At 48.0% G+C, this 20,779-nt stretch overlaps 1 protein-coding gene across 3 annotated transcripts in view; it reads right to left on the minus strand.

Moving 5' to 3' along the window:
• MLPH (melanophilin) overlaps positions 1-20,779 on the minus strand; it is a 28,155-nt gene that overhangs the window by 6,076 nt on the left and 1,300 nt on the right. For 2 of the 3 annotated variants that reach the window (XM_018071675.3, XM_018071674.3), the window contains exons 2-11: positions 17,659-17,880; positions 16,642-16,778; positions 15,292-15,330; positions 14,308-14,402; positions 13,491-13,619; positions 11,330-11,522; positions 9,943-10,103; positions 5,245-5,328; positions 3,221-3,412; positions 737-931 (exon numbers count right to left, since the gene is read on the minus strand). In XM_018071675.3, coding sequence (XP_017927164.1) covers positions 737-931; positions 3,221-3,412; positions 5,245-5,328; positions 9,943-10,103; positions 11,330-11,522; positions 13,491-13,619; positions 14,308-14,402; positions 15,292-15,330; positions 16,642-16,778; positions 17,659-17,880 — 1,447 coding nt within the window. The remainder of the gene's footprint in view (positions 1-736; positions 932-3,220; positions 3,413-5,244; positions 5,329-9,942; positions 10,104-11,329; positions 11,523-13,490; positions 13,620-14,307; positions 14,403-15,291; positions 15,331-16,641; positions 16,779-17,658; positions 17,881-20,779) is intronic. The other variant, XM_018071676.3, reaches the window with a different exon arrangement.

A 20,779-nucleotide genomic window follows, 5' to 3' on the forward strand; every position in this document is an offset into this window, starting at 1 on the left:
AAAACCATCCAGGTGTTGTAGCTCCCTGCTTTTATTTGCAGGCTTTCCCCAGTGAGAGGTGAGCCACAGCACATGTTATAAAACCCTGCTCCCCCAGTGCAGGACATTTCCTACAGCAAAACCCAGCCACCCAGATGGAGATTCAACTCTTTGAACCATTTCTTTGGAGCTTGGTGCATGGCACTGTGGATGCAATCCATTTCCACAGGGAATCAATATATGTGGGTTTATAGCAGCTAAAAACCTGGTCAGTGCTTCATAGTGTCACATAAACCTAGCAGGGGATTATGCTCTAGATGTAGCCTTGTCACCTGCACGAGCCCATCAGCCCCAGGGACAGGCCAGCCTTAGCAAACAGGTAGGTCACGGTACCCTCGATGATGAAACACAGTGCTGGGAGGAACCGGAGAGAAATGGGACACGAGTCTTGCTGGAGCACAGGACTGTTGAAGTCCAGCAAAGCAGTGCTGCTACAGCAAGCTGGGGACTGTGCTCACCTTCTTTCCCTGGCACTCACCCAGGGGAACCAGGAACCAAGGAAAGGGAAACCCACAAGACAAGAGCACCTGCTCTTGCTGTTGTATCACCATTGGACAAGACCAGACTCCTTAATCCCTCTGCTGACCATCCTTTTAGTGCTGACCTACCCACTAACCAGAAATCTGGGGGGGGGATTCCTCTACACTCCCACCCCCTGATGCCCACTCTGCTCGCAGAAAGTTCTCTTGAACCTTACATTTTCCTCAAGCTCACGGTACGCTTCGGCCACCTCTTTCCCATCTCCCAGGCTGGGAAGCTGCCCTGCGGGGAGGGCACAGCCGCCGTTGCACCGGCTCTCTCCGTGCAACGACTCCCACACCGCTTCCTCCGTGGCGTTTATGGCTCTCAGCACTTTGGCCGTGATTTCGCTCAGAGCCTGAGCCGACGACCTCTGCGAACGCCCAGCACAGCCAAAGAGGAGGGTGGGAGCGGGGAAAAAATAAGGACGTTATTTTAATGTGGTGTACAAAACAGTACAAGTTGGGGGTGAAAGGGGCATCAGACCTTCAGGAGCTGTGGGTAGATGGAGAAGAAGTAATTAACGGGCTTACGCTGTTCCTGAAGGGCTCTCCAGTGGAGACGGATGCGTGGCTAAAGCAGAGCTTTGATCTCAGCCCGTGCTTTCTGGAGGATGGCTCTGACAAAAGAAGTCATCTTGAAAGGCTTGGAAAAAAGGTTATCGAGGGATGTTTTGCTCGCTGGAAGCGGTGCCACCACCGGAGCTATCTGACACCATCTGGCCACCTGAAGGCCTCTTGGTTACTCAGCAGTTGAGATCTAATTGCAGCATATTGCTTTACACTTCAGCAGGTCTGAGCAGGGATGCAAATAACTCCTTGAGTTTGTGGCAAAAGAATAAAAACAACCAAACCTCATAAAATGATTGTATTGCCACACTGCCAGAACTTGAGACTAAAGTCCTCTCATCCCTCCTCAAGGAGCACTGATGCCAATAATGCTCCTAAGTGCTGTTGGCTTGATGAGGTGCTAAGCACATGTAAAAACGGGCTGAAGAAACTCATCATCTCTCTCTCTCAACTGATAATTCCCTAGAAACCAAGGAGATGGGGGTGATATATGTGCCAGTGACAAAACAGTTGTGTTTACAACTGCACCTTATTACCAGGCAAGCTGTCCTGCAGAGAACCAGCTAACTCAGTCCAGATGATATTTTTATAATTTTATGGTGCCTTCACGGTACAATGGAGTTTTTTCACATTTTCCATTAGGATTGTGTGCTTTCATCACAGTGTTCTCCAGTTAGAAGATTTCCTCCTGACTGGAGGAGACTTAAACAAAAAACCCTCAAAACCCAAACCTGGCTCTGGTATAAGGAAAATTGTTAAAAAACATCCACACCAACACAGCCTTTAATCAAGGCTGGTCCAGCTACATCACTGAAAACATTTCTAACTCAATACTCCCCCTTGCTTCATAGCTGGGTTTGGGTGCAAAGAAAGTAGAAAATCTGAAGGATCTAAGCTTCATTTATGAGAATCAAGAATCTTACACTGATACCATACAAACAACTGCCTGTTCAGGGTTTGAGCCTCTGTCTGCTGCACATCAGCAGCTCACACAGGAGTTAAGTTACCATTTATCTGCACTTCAATGGAAATGGTTATTAAGATGATGCACATCCTTCCATCTATGAGAAGTAGTTAAGTCTGGCTGCAACAATCATCTAAAAGCAGCCTTCAGGAAAAAGGAGACAGTGAAGGATGCTGTGGGGTACGGATGCAGCACATAGCTGATCCAGTGGCACAGCAAATGGTACCCAAAACCACCAGGTTTTGCTCTGGCTGAGGAACAAATGCACACTGAAAGGAGGCCTCGTGGCACCATGAAAAAGTCATTGCAACCTCAGATGAAAGTAGCTTTACTGGAGAGGAGCAGCGTGGTGCCCACTCGCTTCCTTTGCTGCACTCACCAGCGACAGATGTGTCAGAACAACTCACGTGTACCCCTTCCACAGCCAAGGCAGAAGGGAAGGGATGAACAAATCAGCCTCTATAGACCCAAGAGGGAATGCTGACCTCTCCATTTGTGCTAAGGGATCATCTTGGGAGGCTCTGCACAACTGGAGACACACTGCATAGATGCTGTGATCCCTCCTCTCCCTGACCCACAGGTCACCCACCACATAGTAGGGGATAGGAGCCAACACAGTGCTGTAAATACTGCTCTGGCAGAGTGGAAGAGGGATCAGGGATTTAGGGACTCAGGAGCACTGATGGGTGTGGAAAAGACATTTCAGGCTGTAGCAGGTGCCTGACAAAGGCTGCTGGTACTAAATCATCACCAAGTTCTTCTCCTACCCCAGGACTCTCCTCCATAAAGATGTCCAGGTCCTGGGACAACTCTAAGTAGATGTGGAGGTTGTGTACCTCTTAGTGACAGGCAGTAGCCTCTAAGAGGCTTTACTTTTGACTCTTGGATGAGACTGGGAGAGCCTACAAGGAGCAAGGTCCAGATCCAATACCCTGGGACTTCCCAATCCCTTGACACTCTGTTAAAGCAGACAGCTGGGTCAGACACACCATGGCCCTGGGAGGCATCAAAGTGGAGGTGTGGGACAGAAGAAGAGTTCCATTATCATGGTGTAAAATCATAAACCACTGAGAGCAGAAGGAATCACAGATGCAGCCTGGAACAATACAGGTGGGAGGACACAGATTACCTTTTGAGCATCTCTGGCCATGTCATCGCTGGAGGAACTCATCTCTGGTTTCTTTGCTCTCTTCTTTTCTTCATGCTTCTCTTCTTCAGAAGAGACTTCTTTGTCACTGATGTTGCTGGCTAATTCCTCCAGCTTCCTCTTCAACTCCTCCTCCTCAGCATCGGGATCAGTTTGGGACTCTGGGGCTGGAGACTGAAGGAGCAGAAGAAGGGAGTTGTGTGACAGCCTCCTGTGGTGGACAACAGGGCATTGCCTGGGTCCAGACACACTCACTGAGCAGAGGAGCTCGAGGAGTGGACAGATGGACTTTGCAACAAGAACTTGGAGCCCCTCTCCATACCTGTATTCCCAAGGAACAGCCAGACTGCCCAGGGGAGCAGCAGAGAACAGCTCCACTCTGAGGAATACCTTGCTCTAAAGGTCCTTCCTCCCCATTTTCTCCACACACAGAACATCTTTATTTTGCCCTGTGGAAAACTGCCTTTCCCTCACCCTTCAAAAGGTATGCACTGGGGATTTGGGGCCAAAAATCACCATGTTTTCGTTAGGAACCATGGTGTGGCTGGTAGCTCTGGGGGCAGAGATCACAGCGACCCAAAGACATGGTCCACCAGGGTGAGGGAAGCAGCCATGGGAATTGCCACTCCAAGAGGTAGCTTTCAGAGCCTCTAGATAATCTTATTTGCGATGAGAAACCATGAAGCAAATTCTCCTGTAGGACAGATGGCTTATTTCCACCTGGCCTGGTTATTAGGGGCAATTCATGGTACCCAGAGAAGAATCCTATTAAACTCCCAGGCACTGGAAGAGATCTCCAGAAGTTCCTGAACTCGCTGTCCCTTGCATTAAGATGGGAATACAATTACCTGCGTCATACCTGGTGGGTTTTTGTCTAAGCTGTTTTTAACAACCTTGAACAACAGCATCTGCAGCAGGCAATCTTTCTCCCAGGCAACCTATTCCAAGGCTCTGCTGTCCTTTCTACTGGAAATCTTTGCTTAATACTTAACTCCAACCTGTCCCACAGCAGTCTAGACCCATTGCCTCTGCTCTGCTTTGCCCTAGATATGGGAATAAAGCACGGGAACCTGCCACTGTGTACATCTCCTACTCCCTTGGTCAGGCTTACTGACAGAAACACTGAATGATCACAAACATGGCCATCCCCTGTTACAAATTTTAGAAAAAAAAAGGAGAAATTGCATCGTTTCATCTATGCCTAGAGGGGACCTCCCTGTAATTATCACCGTCCATTTTACTGAGCTGTCAGCCACCAGAGCGGTGATGGGTTCACACGGAGGAAAAGAGTGCATAGTCTAAAATCAGAAACCCAAAAATCAATGTTTAGCGGCCTAAGTATTCACAGATTCTACATTGTTGCTCAGCTTTAACTTCATTTAGATGTTTTCTTCCAAGTTTTATGGCATGGTAAGACGAGGGCAGCTCAGAAAGGATGCAGAAATCCTCCTTGACTCAGATCTTATAGACACAATAACCAGATGATTTCCTCATGGGGACTAAGCAAGTGTCCTGTGATTTCAAATGAGCTGTCACAGCTCTGTGGATGTACAGACACCCACTTAATGAAACTCCTGAAATTAGCATTTCATAAAGCATCAGCCTGAAACCCAGTTTTCCTTGTGCAGAAGGAGCAAGAACGGCACTGGCTTGCAAGGGGATCTAAACAGGTTAAATTTGTCCTGCCATGCAATGTTTTCTGAGGCACTCCATCACCTGGAACTAGAGAACAGCCTCCAAGGCCAAAACAGAGACTAAACTCAAACAACCCAAGTCACTGTAGCACTTAGGGTCATGGTTCAGTGGTGGACTTGGCAGTGGTCAGTTAATGGTTGGACTCAGTGACCTTAGAGGTCTTTTCCAACCTAAATATTTCTATGATTTCATCTATCCAGCTTTCTCCCTGCAATGCTGGCTGCTTCAGGGAAGCCACTCAGTGATCAGAGGAGGGGCCCAGCACAACCCAAGCTCTCTCCTTGCAGAGCACCTTGGCTTTGCCCAGTTACCTTGTGAGAGTGCACCAGGATTTTTTCCTCCAAGCGGTTCAGAATGCGTTCGATTGCAGACATGCGAGTGTTGAGCTCATGAATCTAAAGGAAAGAAGGGAGAAAGAGAGAGAGAGAGAAAAGGAGTAGAGAACAGACCAGCCACCACTGCCAGGACAGTGAGAAAACAGTGTAACCAGCAGAAGAAAGCAAGCAGCAAGACACTGCCACCATGGACAGAGTTAAAAGACATTAAAAAACAATGTCTTAAAAAATAATATCTTTTAAATAGTGTCTTAAAAAATGTCAATAACTTCCAGGAGAGCAACCTCTCCTCAAATCTGGAAAACTCAAAGCAATGGTGAGTACCCAGCACATCACAATTACCACCAAAGCTTTGATGCAGTGAATATAAAACCCCATCACCAACAAAAGCATCAAGCTGTAATAAAGCCATCTATTTTGCCATCATTCCCAAGCTGCTCCAAATTGAAGTCAACATCTGTTTTCACCTCCTAGTAACATGTTTTTCAAGCTGTTATTACCCCATCAGCAGCCTGCCAATATAGTTCTGGAAAGGAAGAGGGAAGAGGGCAAAAATTTCCCATGAAAAATTCCAGGTAGAAAAACTAAACCTGAAAGTTTTCCCCACCACTTTGAAATTTTCTGATTTCCCAATGCATCGATTTAACCAGATGGTCTCTTCTCCCTTACTCTTCCAACTATAAAAAGGGGCATGGAGAGAAGAGCAGAGAAGAAAAAGACAGACTAAGTCCTGAAAAATCAAAGAGAAGTTACATTCTGTGCTCGAGAACCAGGACAAACCTCTGTGGTGAGGGTGGATTTGGATAAGATATTAGCAAGAAATTCTTCCCTGTGAGGGTGGGGAGGCCCTGGCACAGGCTGCCCAGAGAAGCTGTGGCTGGAATAGTCCAAGGCCAGGATGGACAGGGCTTGGAGCAACCTGGTCTAGTGGAAGGTGTCCCTGCCCATGGCAGTGGGATGGACTGAGATATTTTTAAGATCCATTCAAACCAACACAATTCTACAATCTATGATCACTGAAAACATTAAAGGAACTGCTTTTTTTTCCCTTTTGAAATGGAAGTTTTGTTTTCTTTAGAAAAAAAAAAAGTCTCTCTCCTTTGATCCAAACAAATAAAACACAAATGATGAGAAATATTTCCCATTTTATGACACTACCTGTGCATCACTGCTGTTCTGAGTGGCTGCTGCCCATTCAAAGGGGAACAAGCAGCAAATGCAGTAAATAAACGTGGTAACAAAGAGATACAAGGGCTTGGCTTTGTTTTTATAACATTTCCTACCTCTCTCCTTGTGCTTGCTAGTGTTTTATTAATTAATTCTTCACAACAGCTTGGAGTGATAGCCTCTGCTTAAGGGAAGATGAATATAAAAGCCTGGCGCTGTGGAGAGCAGAGCGCTGTCATTGCCACCCCGAACTGAGAGCATCTCCGAGCAGCATTAAACCCAGGGGCAGGAAGCAATTCAATCCATTGCTAAGTGGTTTCTCAGTACTGGTTAAGGCCTGACTCCTGCATTGCTCCCGGTGACAATGAGAAGCCTGTGATGGTCCATTAGCTTCAGAGATGGTGATGAACTGAGCACCAGCACGGCCCTGTCTCCATAAGGCAGAGGTTGGGAGAGATCAGAGCATAATGCAGGGACTGCTGCTGATGTTGATGGATATCTACCAGGGCAGGAGCTGAAGACCTTGTCTTCATTCTCCTTCCCAATCAAAGCTGGCTTTAATGCAGGGTGGGCACCCATTAGGGCAGGTCCCCATCAGGGACTGCATCATCCTGCACTGCTCTCTGTGTGACAAAGGCTGGCAAACTGTGCTCTGTATTAAAACACCTAATGTGAATAAACTTAAACCACAGCCCATAAGGTGGACATCAGGAAATTTCTGCTTAATAGTTAACCTGAAACTAGGGAAATATAAACTTGAAACATCAGGTAGAGGAACAATTCCTTGCTGCTGGAGAGAGAGGACATGTTACTCTCGCAGAGGTGCTGCCTCCAGTCTCTCAAATACCCAAGACTTCTAACAGAAGCTTTGTGTAAAGAATAGCCAGGCAGCATCAAAGCTCTGGGAATGCAGAACCACTGAGCTCCCTTGAGGTACAGCAGGATGGCTTTTGGGAAGAAACTTGGTAAATTGGAGCTATTCCTTGTGAATTGGTCCTGTCCTCTGAGTTGTAAGAACCTGAAGGCAAAGACCTGTATAGTTACCAATTCAGGGCTTCTTTTCATGTCTAATCAGGTTTAAGAGCTTTTCTAAATAGGTTTTAGAGTTTTTTCTAAGTTTTGTTTTAGCACCTTCAGTTCCTGGAGTCACAGACCTAGGGAACAGACTCTGCTTTTGTTACTGGAAAGTTAAGTTTCTTGTGTTTGGGACAGAACAGTGTATCCTCTCCAGAATTAATGCAAAAGTGGTTTTCAGATCAACCAGATTTTGACAAACTTGCTCTTAAAGTAGCTTTAGGAAAGAGAGTTTTCATTCTGTCTCAAAGAGCTGAGCTCTCCACCTTTTGAAATCTTCAGATACCAACAGATAAACACTGCATTTAAAGCCAGGCTATAGGCTGCAATACAGGGTTAACAAACATGATTCTGGACTGTACACCTGCAGACCCACATCTTGAACTGCAAAGGGCACAGCCTCTGCAAGCTGCAGCACAGGGGGACCAGCTGTACTCAGCCACCCTCACTGTTCCCTGGGATGTCCCATCAGGACCTGGGTTACCCCAGAAGCTCTGATGATGGCTACATGGCATATCCTGGAAGTGCCTGTAAGCAAATCCACAGCCACTGCTTCACTGCTCCGATGTCAGGACAAGGGGATGGACACCTTTTTCAACCAGCTCTGCCAATAGAACAGACCTGTTCTAACAGCAGCATCTAACACCAAAACCCAGGGGTTCTTGCCTTCAGTCTTCTTTGGGCTTGTACCTGGCCCCTCCTTGGCCAAAAGTGACATGTGAGCATCATTCTGAAGTTAATGGTCCAGCACAGAGCTGGGTTTCTTCCTGCTGGGAGAGAAGCAGGCTGGATGGGAGGATGGTTGCTAGCTGTAAACATATCAGCAGCACAAAGGGCAGGGAGGATGAGGAGCTATTTAAGCTAATGAACAATGCTGGCATAAGAGCAAATGGGGTTAAATTGGGAGTGAGAAGAAGTCTCGTAACCATTAGGGTGACAAGGCTCCACACCAGCCTTCCTACTTGTGTGACAGAGCAAACCACAGCACAGGCTGGACCGCCCTGAAGGGAGAGCTTACCCAGCTCCTGGAGGAAGTCATCTGAGGTATTGGTAGGAATTTGGCCCCATCTCCCCCGGTGCACATTTCATGCCTAACGTACCATGGCCTCATTAAGGACACCCAGTCCAGGGCTCTCCTATTTACTGCTGACTGAAAAAGGAATGGCATTTACTAATTAAAGCATGTGCCCAGAGAAGTAAAAAAGGAAGGAAAGCTTTCCCTACACAGGCACATATGAAGCGTGGTGCTGAGGGATGGTTGTGGTCACAGATCCCCCCAGTGGTTACCCAAAGAGGGTCCAGGACATGCAAAATTACCAGCTGTGAGACTGGTAGCTGGCTTTCCCCGTGCATCTGTAGCCAAACACCACCCTGCATTTTGCTGCTTGTGAGATCTGAGGAACGCTCACCACCACCCGCTGGCAAAGGCAGCATCAGGAACAGCAGGTCCTCGCTTGGCAATTAAAACACAAGCTCACAGCCTGTTTGACACCTTCTTTAGCCCATTTCCCCTATTAGGATCATTCAGGAGAGGTACGTGACAGGTTGTCCTGACCCAGTCCTGTCGGGGCAGGAACACACTGCAAAGGAGGAGAAGAATCTTGGCGCTCATTAAATAACCCCCTCCAGACCTCTGTCTGATCATAAAGCACTGGCACATTCAACTGAAGAAAGCCTTCTTGGGGACACAGAAAAACACAGGCAACTCACATATTAATTGGGACAAACTGGAAAATGAACAGCAATGAAGGCAGGTTTGTTACTGTGCCGGCAGCATAGGCAGAGAGAAGCACCAACCAGTGCCTGATTTTCTCTTTGCTGTGACCAAAAAAGTGGAAGGGTAGGAAGGAGGACCTGGGAGAGGAAGCACAGAGCTCCAGCATACTTCTGCATCATCCTAAAATGGCATCTTAAAGAATGAAGGAGGCTTGAATGCACCTTCCCAGGTCTCAGTCCTGCTTCCATTTCACAGCCACCTCGGCAGGTCCATCACAACACAGAAGGCAGGAAATCTCCTGGGTATTCATCTTGTGAATTCATCAAAATTGTGATGTGACACCTCAATGAGTCAGTTCCTAGGTCATCCCACAGCCTCTCTGTGTTGTTCTGGCAATGTCAAGTGGCTACACCCCAGTTCCTGAGCAGAAGAGGAGGAGATATCTCAAGTCTACAGAGGTCTCTGCTCCTCTGGACCCACATGTTGGAAACAAGGGCATCAACCCATCCCTGTGCAGAAGGGGCAGCAGTTGTGTGGATACTTAGGGCACAGCAGCTTTTCTGCTCATGCTCCACATCCATCCTGTCCAGGAGACTGCTGGACAGTTTGCCATTGCTGCTTCTCTTCTCCTCCGAAACCACCCTGCAGCTCAGGGGTAACAAGAGGGACCTGGCCACAGACTTGGTCTCAGAAGAGGCTCAAAAACTGTTTGATACCTGATTGCCAGAGTGGCTGATGTTCTCCTGGGAGGAGGCTCTGTTCCGGCGTTTTAAGTGATGGGGTGGGTAGGCAGGGAACTGGGCTCCCTTCACATCCTCATCAGAGGTGTCCATATCTGCGGAGTACCGCGACTGGGACGGCTCGTTCCAGGAGCCACCTTTGGAGAGAGAAGGCTTCAGCACAAAGGTACAAGAGAGTCACACCCTTGAGTTCCTTCCTGGACATTGGCCCCACCCTTAAGACAAGCAAATATGGAGGCACTTTTCCAGATCACACTTTCTATTCTTTGTCAGGAGATGCTTCTGCAAGAGGGACCGAGTTTCTGGATGACTACACTGGACCAGGCTGCAGCTCCACACACTGTGGCTGCACAGCTCCAGGCTTGGCAGGGCCACACACCCTGCAGAGACAGTGTTGGGCACAAGGAGCATCATCACTGTTCCCATGGCCTGAACAGCCAGGCCCCTCACCAAAAACCACTGTTTCCTTCCCAGTTTTGTGGGAGCCCAGGTTTGGACACTGCCCTTTGTGAGCTGCTGGAAAATGTTTAGGCTCAGGCTAGAGAGGTACCACTTTAGGATGGAGCATTTAAAAGGAGTGGAAGGGCTCCTTCACAAAGGAGAATTTCAAGAGACAAAAACAATGAGAGAAAACGGAATTAACAAGCCAGGGGACTGTGCTGCTACATCTTTCCAGCAGGACTCGGAGTAGGAATTTAAACAGTACATGGTAAGGTCTACCCAGTGTTCCTTAATGCCCTGAAAACACAGCCCAGCCACTGGAGACACAGAAGGGCACATTCTACATTTGCATGTGCACAAACCAGTATCCAACCCTCCTGGCTCTGCTATCACTGCAGGGAAAACAGAAGTAGTAAAAGGCAAATTCTGCCTCTTACAGGGTATTTATAGACTCGCAAAACCACAGATCATTTGGCCTATATGTGCACCCTGCCCAGCTAAAAGGATGTTACTTAGCAGTCCCCAGTTCCTGCCTCCAGTTCTAGTCCAAGTCTCCTTAAAACTCAAAACTTTCTGCACCCACAAGATCCTTTGCCAAGATGTTGAATTCCTCTACCTCTGTCCACAGCAGGAAACACATCCTATTGTTTCTAGTAGTGTCCATTTGATTGTATCTAGTTTCCACCCTAGAAAAGACCAGTAGGTATGAAAGGGATCAACATGCTAAGAATGATCCCCTCAGCTTTCTTGGGAACAAGACCAGCTCTTTACAACTAACAGGAGCACATTGTTTCATGAGAAAAAGCCTTTTAGTGTCTTTGACATTATTCAGAAAAAAAAAAAAAGACATTTTCATTTGGTCCAGCTCTTGCAGCCACTTGTCCAAAAAGGATACAAGAGGAGCCTGGACAGGGACACCTACCAGGTTTTGGATTTCTTTCCAGGCTCCTTCTCCGTGAATTGACGGTGAGCCGAACCTGAGTGCTGAAGTGCTGCTCCGGAGGGCTCATGCCTGGTCCCTGTTCCTGCAGGACATGATGGAAGACTAGATCTGCATCCGCGATCCTGGATTCCTGGGAGGCACCTTCGGCTGAGTTGGGGAAATCTGTGAAGGACTGAGAGATGGGCATGCTGTTGAGCAGCTGCCTGTGAAGACTCCACTTGAGAGATCCCACCTGCAGTGCTCTGGGGCCCCCAACACCAGAAGGACATGGACCTGCTGGAGTGAGCCCAGAGGAGGCCACAGAGATGCTCCAAGGTCTGGAGGCTCTCTGCTCTGGAGACAGGCTGGGAGAGCTGGGAGTGTTCAGCCAGGAGAAGAAAAGGCTCCAGGGATACCTTAGAGCCACTTCCAGTACCTAAAGGGGCTCCAGGAGAGCTGGAGAGGGACTTTGGACAAGGGCCTGGAGTGACAGAACAAGAGGGAATGGCTTCCCACTGCCAGAGGGCAGGGTTAGATTGCATATTGGGAAGAAGCTCTTCCCTGTGAGGGTGGTGAGGCCCTGGCACAGGTTGCTCAGAGAAGCTGTGGCTGCCCCATCCCTGAAAGTGTCCAAGGCCAGGTTGCACGGGGCTTGGAACAACCTGGTCTAGTGGAAGATGTTCCTGGTCATGGCAGGGGGGTGGAACGAGATGAGCTTTAAGGTCCCTCAAATACAAACTGTCTATCATTCTATGACTCCTTGTCTCTCCTGACCTTCAGTAACATCTCCTCTCTTTATCCTTCATTGACCTTTTGGTCAAAGGTCATGGACTGACCTTTTATAATGCCAGTTATATTTATACAAAATATCAAAATTCCTAACAATCCAATTTAAAGATTTTGCCTGGTTGCTGAATCCTGAGCAATACTTCCCATCACGGCCAGGGGGCACTGGTAATTTTTGCAAGCACTGTTAATTTTTACAAGCACAGAGTCCCTTCAGCCAGGCTGCAAAGCACTCTGATCTTTTAAAACACCACCCCCTTTCTCTTATTCAAAGAACTACCACCTCAACTGATCTGCAATCAGTGAATCTGATTGGGATGGTCTCAACAGAGGCCAGCCCTCACGTTGAATTCTGCTGCATAAAGATGGGTTCAGATAAAGAAAGGAGGAATCTACTTATTTTTGCCAAATTCTAATTAATTTATGTGGACTCGTGCAGATTTATTTTTTTAAGCCTTTGTTACAGATGTCAGCGAATCCCACTTCTACCCATGAGGGAAGTTTAAGGTATCACAGCATCATTAGAAGCAGCAGCTGTTTAGTGTTTTAAAAGTGCAATTTCAACAAGAAAGGCAAACAGGAGCAGCTCAAAAATCTTGACTGGAAGCCTCCCAGGCTGGAAGACCTTTTGCCATATCCAGAGATGCCCCATCTGTGTTTCTACCCAGACCTGGAAGGTAGGGATGGCTGAGCCCCAGCCCTTGGTGGGATCACGGGGCGCAGCTCACTGCAGTTCCCTGGTCTGGAGCTGTCTGTGAGTCCTGTTCCTGGTCAGGAGCTCCAGATACTAAGGCACATCTAGACTCCTCCAGTTTTTGTTCTCCCCACCCTCTGGCTGGCCCTCACTCTGCAGGTGCTGTCCCTGCCCTCACGCTGACTCTGCGGGATCCACCTCAACCTCACAAAGGTTGTGTGCCTCAAAAAGCTGCTGGCCAGCTATGTCCCCAGTGCCACAACATGGCAAAACCAGCCCCAAACTGGATGGGAACATGGGAGAAGAATCTGATTTCATTTAATCCCTTGAGCACTGAATCTTCAAGGGCTCGCTGGAAACTAAGGTGTCCCATAGCCTTGGGACAACACAAGAAAACTATTGTCTGCAGAGAGAAAGGAAATCTGCAGGGAAAAGGCCTGAGAACCTCTTGCTGTCTCATCTCATCCTCACTTGGATCAGATGCCCTACTCCTGACTTAGCCTGAGGCAAAGGACTCCAATGGCAGAAGAGATAGGAAGCGGGATATGGGGAGCGAAGATTGGCACCACTGCCTCCCAACACCAGCTGAAGGAGATTTTGAGAGCTGGAGGAGGGGGGTAGCAGAGGTAGCAAGGAGTAGGAGGAAGAAAGGAAAGAAAACCCTCAGCACACTCCCAGTACCTGGAAAGCATCCGGGCTGCTGGCTGCTGGAGAGAGCTGCGCAGACTGACGGCGAGACTGAGCAGAGTAATCCGAGTCCAGTTCAAAATCAAAGGGATGGACAGACAGCAGGCGCTTTGTCTTGCACATCTTAGCATAGAAAGTGCAAGAAATGAAAATTCAGCATAAAACACAGTTGACCTTGAGGAAAGGGGGAGGGAGGGCCCTTTTCTCCTTAGTTTGCCTGAGTTTGCTCTGATTTTGCAGCGAGAATTTGAGTCTGACACTGTCCTGCTTGAAGGGAGCCAGGTACAGCATATGCTTACGTTGAAGGCAAGGAAAAGTGGGTTCCTGATCTCCACAGCCTCTGGCTCAGGACTGTTACCATAAGCAGTGAGAAGCTCTGTCCTGGTTTATAAAGGCACTATGGGAAAGCTCAGCCAGGTTACAGCTGAGAGGGAGAGCCAGGTGATGCTTTTCAGTCCTGAAGCATCCCCCTGTCTTCAGAGAAAGGATGCTGCAGGCAGATTTCTCTGGGTATTTGGGAGGTCATCAGTAAAAAAAAAAACAGGTGGTTCTCATTATGGAGGAGCTGGGACTTTTATACTAATTGTGGACATCCTTCGTGTTAGGAGTGGGTCTTTTTTTTTCCAGAGCACAAGTATTTGTGACATTACTGACATGGTTGCTTTTACACAAACTGGGAAAAGATCTTGTCTCGGAGAAGGAAAACAGAGATAAAAGTCCAGTTTTGAAAGTGGCACAGGAAACCATCACCACTGCCACCACCACCAAAGGCAGGCCAAGGACACAAAGAGCTCCAGAACAAAACACTTACTCTGCTGTAGCGCTCTGCCTCAGCTCCACGAAGGACATTGTCTTCATCATCACTGTCGTCCCCAGCATCACAGCTGGTGAGCAGCTGGCACTCACCTGGAGGGGAGAGAACAGCAGTAGGTAACATGGTTGTCACACCATGAATGTACCTGCAGGTGAGGCCATGCTTGTTATATGGGCTGAAAAGGTCCAGGTTAGAAATACCTCCCCACATTTTTTTCTGCAGACAACCACTCTTAGCACTTGGTCTTGCAAAGGCTTGGCTGGCCTTTCATTGCTTCCCCTTCCAGATGTGCACCGTCACAGATGTGGAAGTGAAGGTGTTCCTTCAGGAAGACGAAGGGCACCTGCAGCACAGGGAGCACCCCGAGGTCCACCATGGTGACTCCAGTGCTCGAAGGCTCAGCCCAACATGTCTCTGCTTCTGCTATTTCTGATTCCCATCAGCCAGCTCCACTATTTATCAGTGACCCCACTGCTTTCTGGATGCCCGTCTCCACACCCAGGTCACTGCCAAGCCCAGCAGTACATTGGGAACAGCCCAAATGCCAGACCAAGTCCAAAGTCAAGGTAGGCAAAAAGCTGTTTCCTACATCAAATGGCAAGGTACAGTGAATCTTTCCTGCAAGGGCTCCTAAGGAACACAACATAAAATCCCAAATTCCATGGGTTCCTTAAGAATGTGGGCAGCTTTAAGTGTATGACATAGATGTACATTGAGATGGTGAGTGTTTGCAAACTTTGAGTTTGGCATGTAACCAAAAGTCCTCTTGTATCCAAATCTACCCTTAGACATCCCAGATGCACCACAGTGCAAGAGTTGACCACTTCAGTCCACCTCCACTGCAGTGGAAGAATGTTCTCCCTGGTCTGGCCACACCAAATCTCTCCAGAGTGCCCATAGCCAGGGGATGTGAAGAGAAAAAGACACTGAAAACCTTGCTTGAACTGCCAGCCCCATGCTGCAATTCTCTTTTTTACTTACTGTTAATGTCTGGCAGGCTGTAAACTCTGTCATGAAGACCTAAATGAAAAGATAAAATAAAAATAATCATATTTTCTCAGGTAGACAACAAGCCTCAGAGCCATGGATAACTGGACTTCTCATTCTCTAGCCATCATAAGAAACAATCATGAAAAAGATGATTCAGAGAGAACAAAACAGGCACTTGGAGAAAGAGCTTGACTTTTAAAAGTCAAAGAGCTGATTGCCTCACTTCCAGTTCTCTGGTATTAATGAAGTAATAACCAACAAAATCATTTCTTTTTTAAAAAGGCATCAGAATCTCAATTTAAAGTGGCCTAAAACACTTAATCTCATGCTTGGTCTGGTTTTCTCTCAGATTGTCCTTTTTGTGTGGTCCGATGCATTTTTTGATCAAATGCTGCATGAATTGTCTCTCAGTCCATTAATTTTATATTCCCTGCCACAACCCTCCATGCTTTTTCTGCTATTTCTGCCAAGAGTGGTCTGGATAAAAGAGTGATTGGACCAGTTGAATCAAGTCATGCCAATGGTATTTGTGCAAACTTTTCTTTTGTGGCTCCTCAAGACGGGAATAAAATCCACACTGGCTTACAAAGGCAATAGGCAAAGGAGTGTAGGAGCTGTATGCATGGCAACTAGCAGCTGGTCAGTAAATAGTTCTGTATTAACATCATTATACATTTATTCACTGTTGGACCATTATCAGAAATACTGATGACAGGTAACTCATTCGTTTTGATAAGTTTTGTCCCTGCCAGGGGATCATCAGATTGTAAAAATCATTAGATCTTAGGGAAAATAAATGGCTGCTGGCTTTATCCTGCAGTTAAACTAGTGTTAATTTCACAAACTCTGTGATGAAAAGAGCAAAAACAAAGAAAAACAAGAGCTGCAAACTGCAGGACATGGAACTTTTAAAAATAAATGTGAGATATTAGGAACTTTTTTTTTATTGAAAGGGTAGTCAAACACAGGAACAGGTTGTTCAGGGAAGCAGTGGAATCACCATCTTTGGAAGTGTTCAAAAAACATATACATATGGCACATGGGGACATGGTTTAGTGGTGGGCTTGTCAGTGCTGGGATAATGGTTGGACTGGACAATCTAGAGGTCTTTTCCAACCTTAACGATCCTATATTCTCAAGTCTGTGGTAAAAACACTGAACAACAGCTGCTCTGCATGTGAATGCACAAGTCTGAACCCCTGCTTCCTCCCCAGGATGTTTTGAACGTGGCACCTGAAGCAGCACCACCACTGATGCTCCTCCCTCGGTGCATCCCATCACGGTGCCGCAGCGATGCCCCGCGCGCAGCAGGGCAGGGGGAACCCCAGTGCCTCTCCTCACCTAGAAATGCAGAGTTGACCCCCTGCCCTGGCTGCAGCCTGCCATAGAGGGACTGCAGCACTTTGGCACTTCCAAACCTCTTGAAACGGGATCGCACGTGTTCGTAGTACCACTCCAGGGACCCGACCTTCACGATCCTGCCCAAAGAGAGGATGCACATACATGAGCCAGTCCAGCCACGCCCATGGTGAGCAGGCTCTCACCCAGAAACCGCCTCTTAGCAAAAACACAGTGTGTTTTCTAACCAGCATAAAAGGATGCTGAATTTGGGCAACTCTTGTTGAGCCCCATCCCTGAGGCTCACCTTGTCCCTCACGGCCTCCATCACAGCAGGCCAGTGACAAGTGGAATTCCTCAGGGGTTGATATTGGGACTGGCACTGTTTAACAGGTATATCAGTGACATGGACAGTGGGATTGAGTGTACCCTCAGTTTGCTGATGACACCAAGCTGTGTGGTGCAGGGGGGAAGGGATGCCATCCAGAGAGACCTGGATGGGCTGATGTGAACATCAGCAAGATCAACAAGGCCAAGTGCAAGGTCCTGCACCTGGGTGGTGGCAATCCCAAGCACAAACACAGGCTGGAACATCTCTTCTCTGCTCTGGAGACAGGCTGAGAGAGTTGGGGTTGTTCAGCCTGGAGGAGAGAAGGCGTTGGAGAGACCTCAGAGCACCTTCCAGTACCTAAAGGAGCTCCCAAGAGAGTTGAAGAGGGACTTTGGACAAGGCCTGGAGCGACAGGACAAGAGGGAATGGCTTCCCACTGCCAGAGGGCAAGGTTAGGTGGGACAATGGGAAGAAACTCTTCCCTGTGAGGGTGGTGAGGCCCTGGCACAGGTTGCTCAGAGAAGCTGTGGCTGCCCCATCCCTGGAAGTGTCCAAGGCCAGATTGGACGAGGCTTGGAGCAACCTGGGCTAGTGGAAGGTGTCCCTGCCCATGGCAGGGGCGCAGAACTAGTTGGTCTTTATAGCCCGTTCCAACCCAAACCATTCCATGATTTCATGAGGAGCAAGACCTGGAGAGGCGGCAGGGATCACAGACCCAGCCTTGTTCCTTCTTGTTGTAGCGGCTGCAGTTCTTGCAGGTGTAGAAGTGGCAGTCCAGGCACTGCCTCTTGCTGTTCAGCAGGAACTTGAAGGGCTGGAGGCAGTGGACACAGTGAGTTTCATTGAGGTGGGACTGATTTGTCAAGAACTCTCTCTTGCTGCTCTCCTGGTCAATCTTGCATTTCAGCTCCCTGCAGAAAACACCCCAGAACACAGGAATTGTTTTTATTATCATTTCACTGCAAAGTCTAACATGGCAAACCCTGTTATGCCTCATTCATTTCAGAAACGATTTTCCAGGGAACATTCCGAGTCCTGCAGCTTGTGGAAAGAGCTGTAGGGCAAATCTAATAAATAATATCACGAGTTAAATAAGCTGAACAAAGAAGTGGGCACCAGGTTCAGGGCAGGTATCATCAGATATATTAGGATCTGCCACTGTTAAGTTTAATATTAGATTTGGTTGTGCCAAAACCTGTCCTGTTTGTTTCACAGGGTGTTGATCATAAATCCCAGAAATCTCAGGAGAGTGGCTCTTCTTGAACACTCTGGCTGCATGCCAACCTGATACAATCTTTGGCCCTGGAGTCCAGCAGAGAATTAAAATCTTTCTGGAATTCTCAGTTAAGAAAAAAAAAAAAGAATTCTGGGATTAAAAAGGATTAAAAGGGGTTTTGATATAGTTCTTCAGTGCTAAATTCAGCAGAGAATTTTATTAAGTGATGTGCAATGACGTTCTGGCTGTTCAGAGGACGCAGCAGGAGGAGTTGCTTGTGACAGTCCTGTGAAAGGCTGTCCAAGACGAGTGTTTTCCAAGAGTACCTTCTCCTGGCAATCTATCACTGCAGGCTTCCTTCATTATCTGAACCTGGCTGCTAAAGCAGGTCCCCCTGCGAGACAGGGCCTGCACGAGGCTGAACCCCCAGCAACAGCCCAGGCCTGAAATGCCTGCCAAGCTGCTGGGGGCCCAGTGTGCTGCCCAAAGGCTTTCTGTTTGCTCCTCGTACCACGCATCACCTCAGGTATGTTTGCCTTTGGGGCCATGGCGGAGAGGAAAATGTTTGACTTGTAGGGAAGGTCCTAGAAGGTTGTTTTCTGCCTAGGCAGGATCAGGAAGCTGTATTTTCCAGAGCAGAAGTTAGCTTTGGCCAAAAACCTCAAGCCATCAGCTCTGGAGGATGCTTCATGATCACAGTGTGGACCGCGAGGCTTTGGTGATGCTCCCTGTGCCGGCCGCTGGACCGACGCCGGGGTGACCACAGGAGGAGCCTTGCTGGCCACAGGAGCAGTGGTGTGACTGGCACTGGGAATGACAGGCATGTCAATCAAGATAACCTCTGTTTAACCAAATCAGTTTGCACATTAGGGAGCAGTTCTTCTTTTTTTTCCCAAGGAAGACTTTTCTGGCCAGCCTACTGCCAGCACACTGGGCTGTGCTGTCACACAGCAGTGACACCAGCTTGCATGAACCAAGGACTGGGGAGATGTAAAAAACAGTATAAAGACTGAACTGGGCACGTGGCTTTTTAGAACCAGGCATTCACCATCTCGAACAAGCCAGTGCAAATGTCCAGCAGTAAAGTTACATGTGGCTACGAAAACCAAACCTGCAAATAGAAAACCCTTGGGTTGGACTCAGTGCTCCTTTTCCACTCCCGTGCTAAGGCTGTTTCCAGCAGGATCCAGTCTTTTACTGGAACTGCTTTTTCTGGTTCCCAGAGACCGGTTGGATCCCTACACCTCTACTCCCTCACCCATCAGACCTGCCAAAGGAAGGACAAGTCTCAGCCAAACCAGTTTAGAAGCTGCAGGAACTGCATGCTTCTTGTCTCCTCTTGCTGGCAGGAGCACAAGCCAGCCCCTTCCCTGCTCTGCTCACGGCAGAATAAATAAATCCACAGCAATGGGATGCCAACTGCAGCAGGGTTGGTCCCACTGAGCTCCAGGAGAGACTCAGGGAGCCATCCCTCCAAAACAGGGATGTTTATGTAAAGAATCAGGGAGAGCCCCCACAAAATGGCCATTGTTTAATTTTTTGGGCAAAGCACTACCCTCACATGCCTGTGTAGTTTCTGGCCAGCAGAAGCCTTTGTCCGTTGTTGGTGAGTAGCTTCTGCCAAAAACAAAATACAGAGAAGCAGCAGAAAGGAAATAAAAGGACCAAGATGGGGGGGCTAGGGGGTGGGGGGGCTGGGCAGGGGGAGATATTTCTTCAAGGCTTGCAGGTTGAGACAAGTCCAGTGAACAGAAAAGCAAATGAATAGAAAAGCAAATGGGGCTGGTCAGAGCACAGAGAGAAGGGTGAATGGATGCAGGGTCTCCCAGAGTGTCACATCATGTCCCAGCTTGTTACAGGCAGAAAATGCTCCTGTAGCTCCACATCCAGCATGCAGGAATGTGGCAGACTTGTCTGGTCTATAGCAGAAATTATTCAGAAATTACAGAAATTTCTGTAATTTAGAGTGTTAATACCAGCCCTCCACAGGGCAGGATTAAACAAGAAAATAAAAATAAACAGAGGAAATTACACTTAGGAGGAGAGCTGAGTAGAAGTATTCTGAGACCTGAGATCTTTCCCCATCTTACACCTCCCATAGCGTGACACTCCATTTGGAAGCTTCCTGGGCATCAGAGAGGACCCATATAAGCCAGTCTGGCGCCAAGGTCAAGTAGGGAAGGAATTCACCTCGCCCAATTCTTTGCTGCAGGGCACAGCAATATGGGTCCCCACCTCCTCCCTCAAGGCAGAGCTCAGATCCATCACAAGGGAGACATTCACCCTTTCCAGGATGATAATTTTTATAAATATCCCTGTCTAATCAGCTTCCTGCATTTCAGAGCTGCCAGCAGAGGAAGGCAGTAGATGATGATACTGAATTATCTCTGCCTCCCACACAGGCGGGGGGTTTTAGGCAAAAAAGTAATCAGGGCATTGAAAAATATATGACTGAGAGCTTCTCGTGGCTAATGGTGGAAATGGAGAGGCTCGCAGGACAGCAAGCTTTTGGGGGATGCAGATATCCCAAATGAAGATGATTCCCCACCTTTTCCTTTGGATCTGACAGAGAAACTAATGAGCTCCTGGCCCCC

Source organism: Manacus vitellinus, unplaced genomic scaffold (genome assembly GCF_001715985.3).
Source record: "Manacus vitellinus isolate BGI_N305 unplaced genomic scaffold, ASM171598v3 scaffold_20_pilon, whole genome shotgun sequence".
Taxonomy (NCBI): domain Eukaryota; kingdom Metazoa; phylum Chordata; class Aves; order Passeriformes; family Pipridae; genus Manacus; species Manacus vitellinus.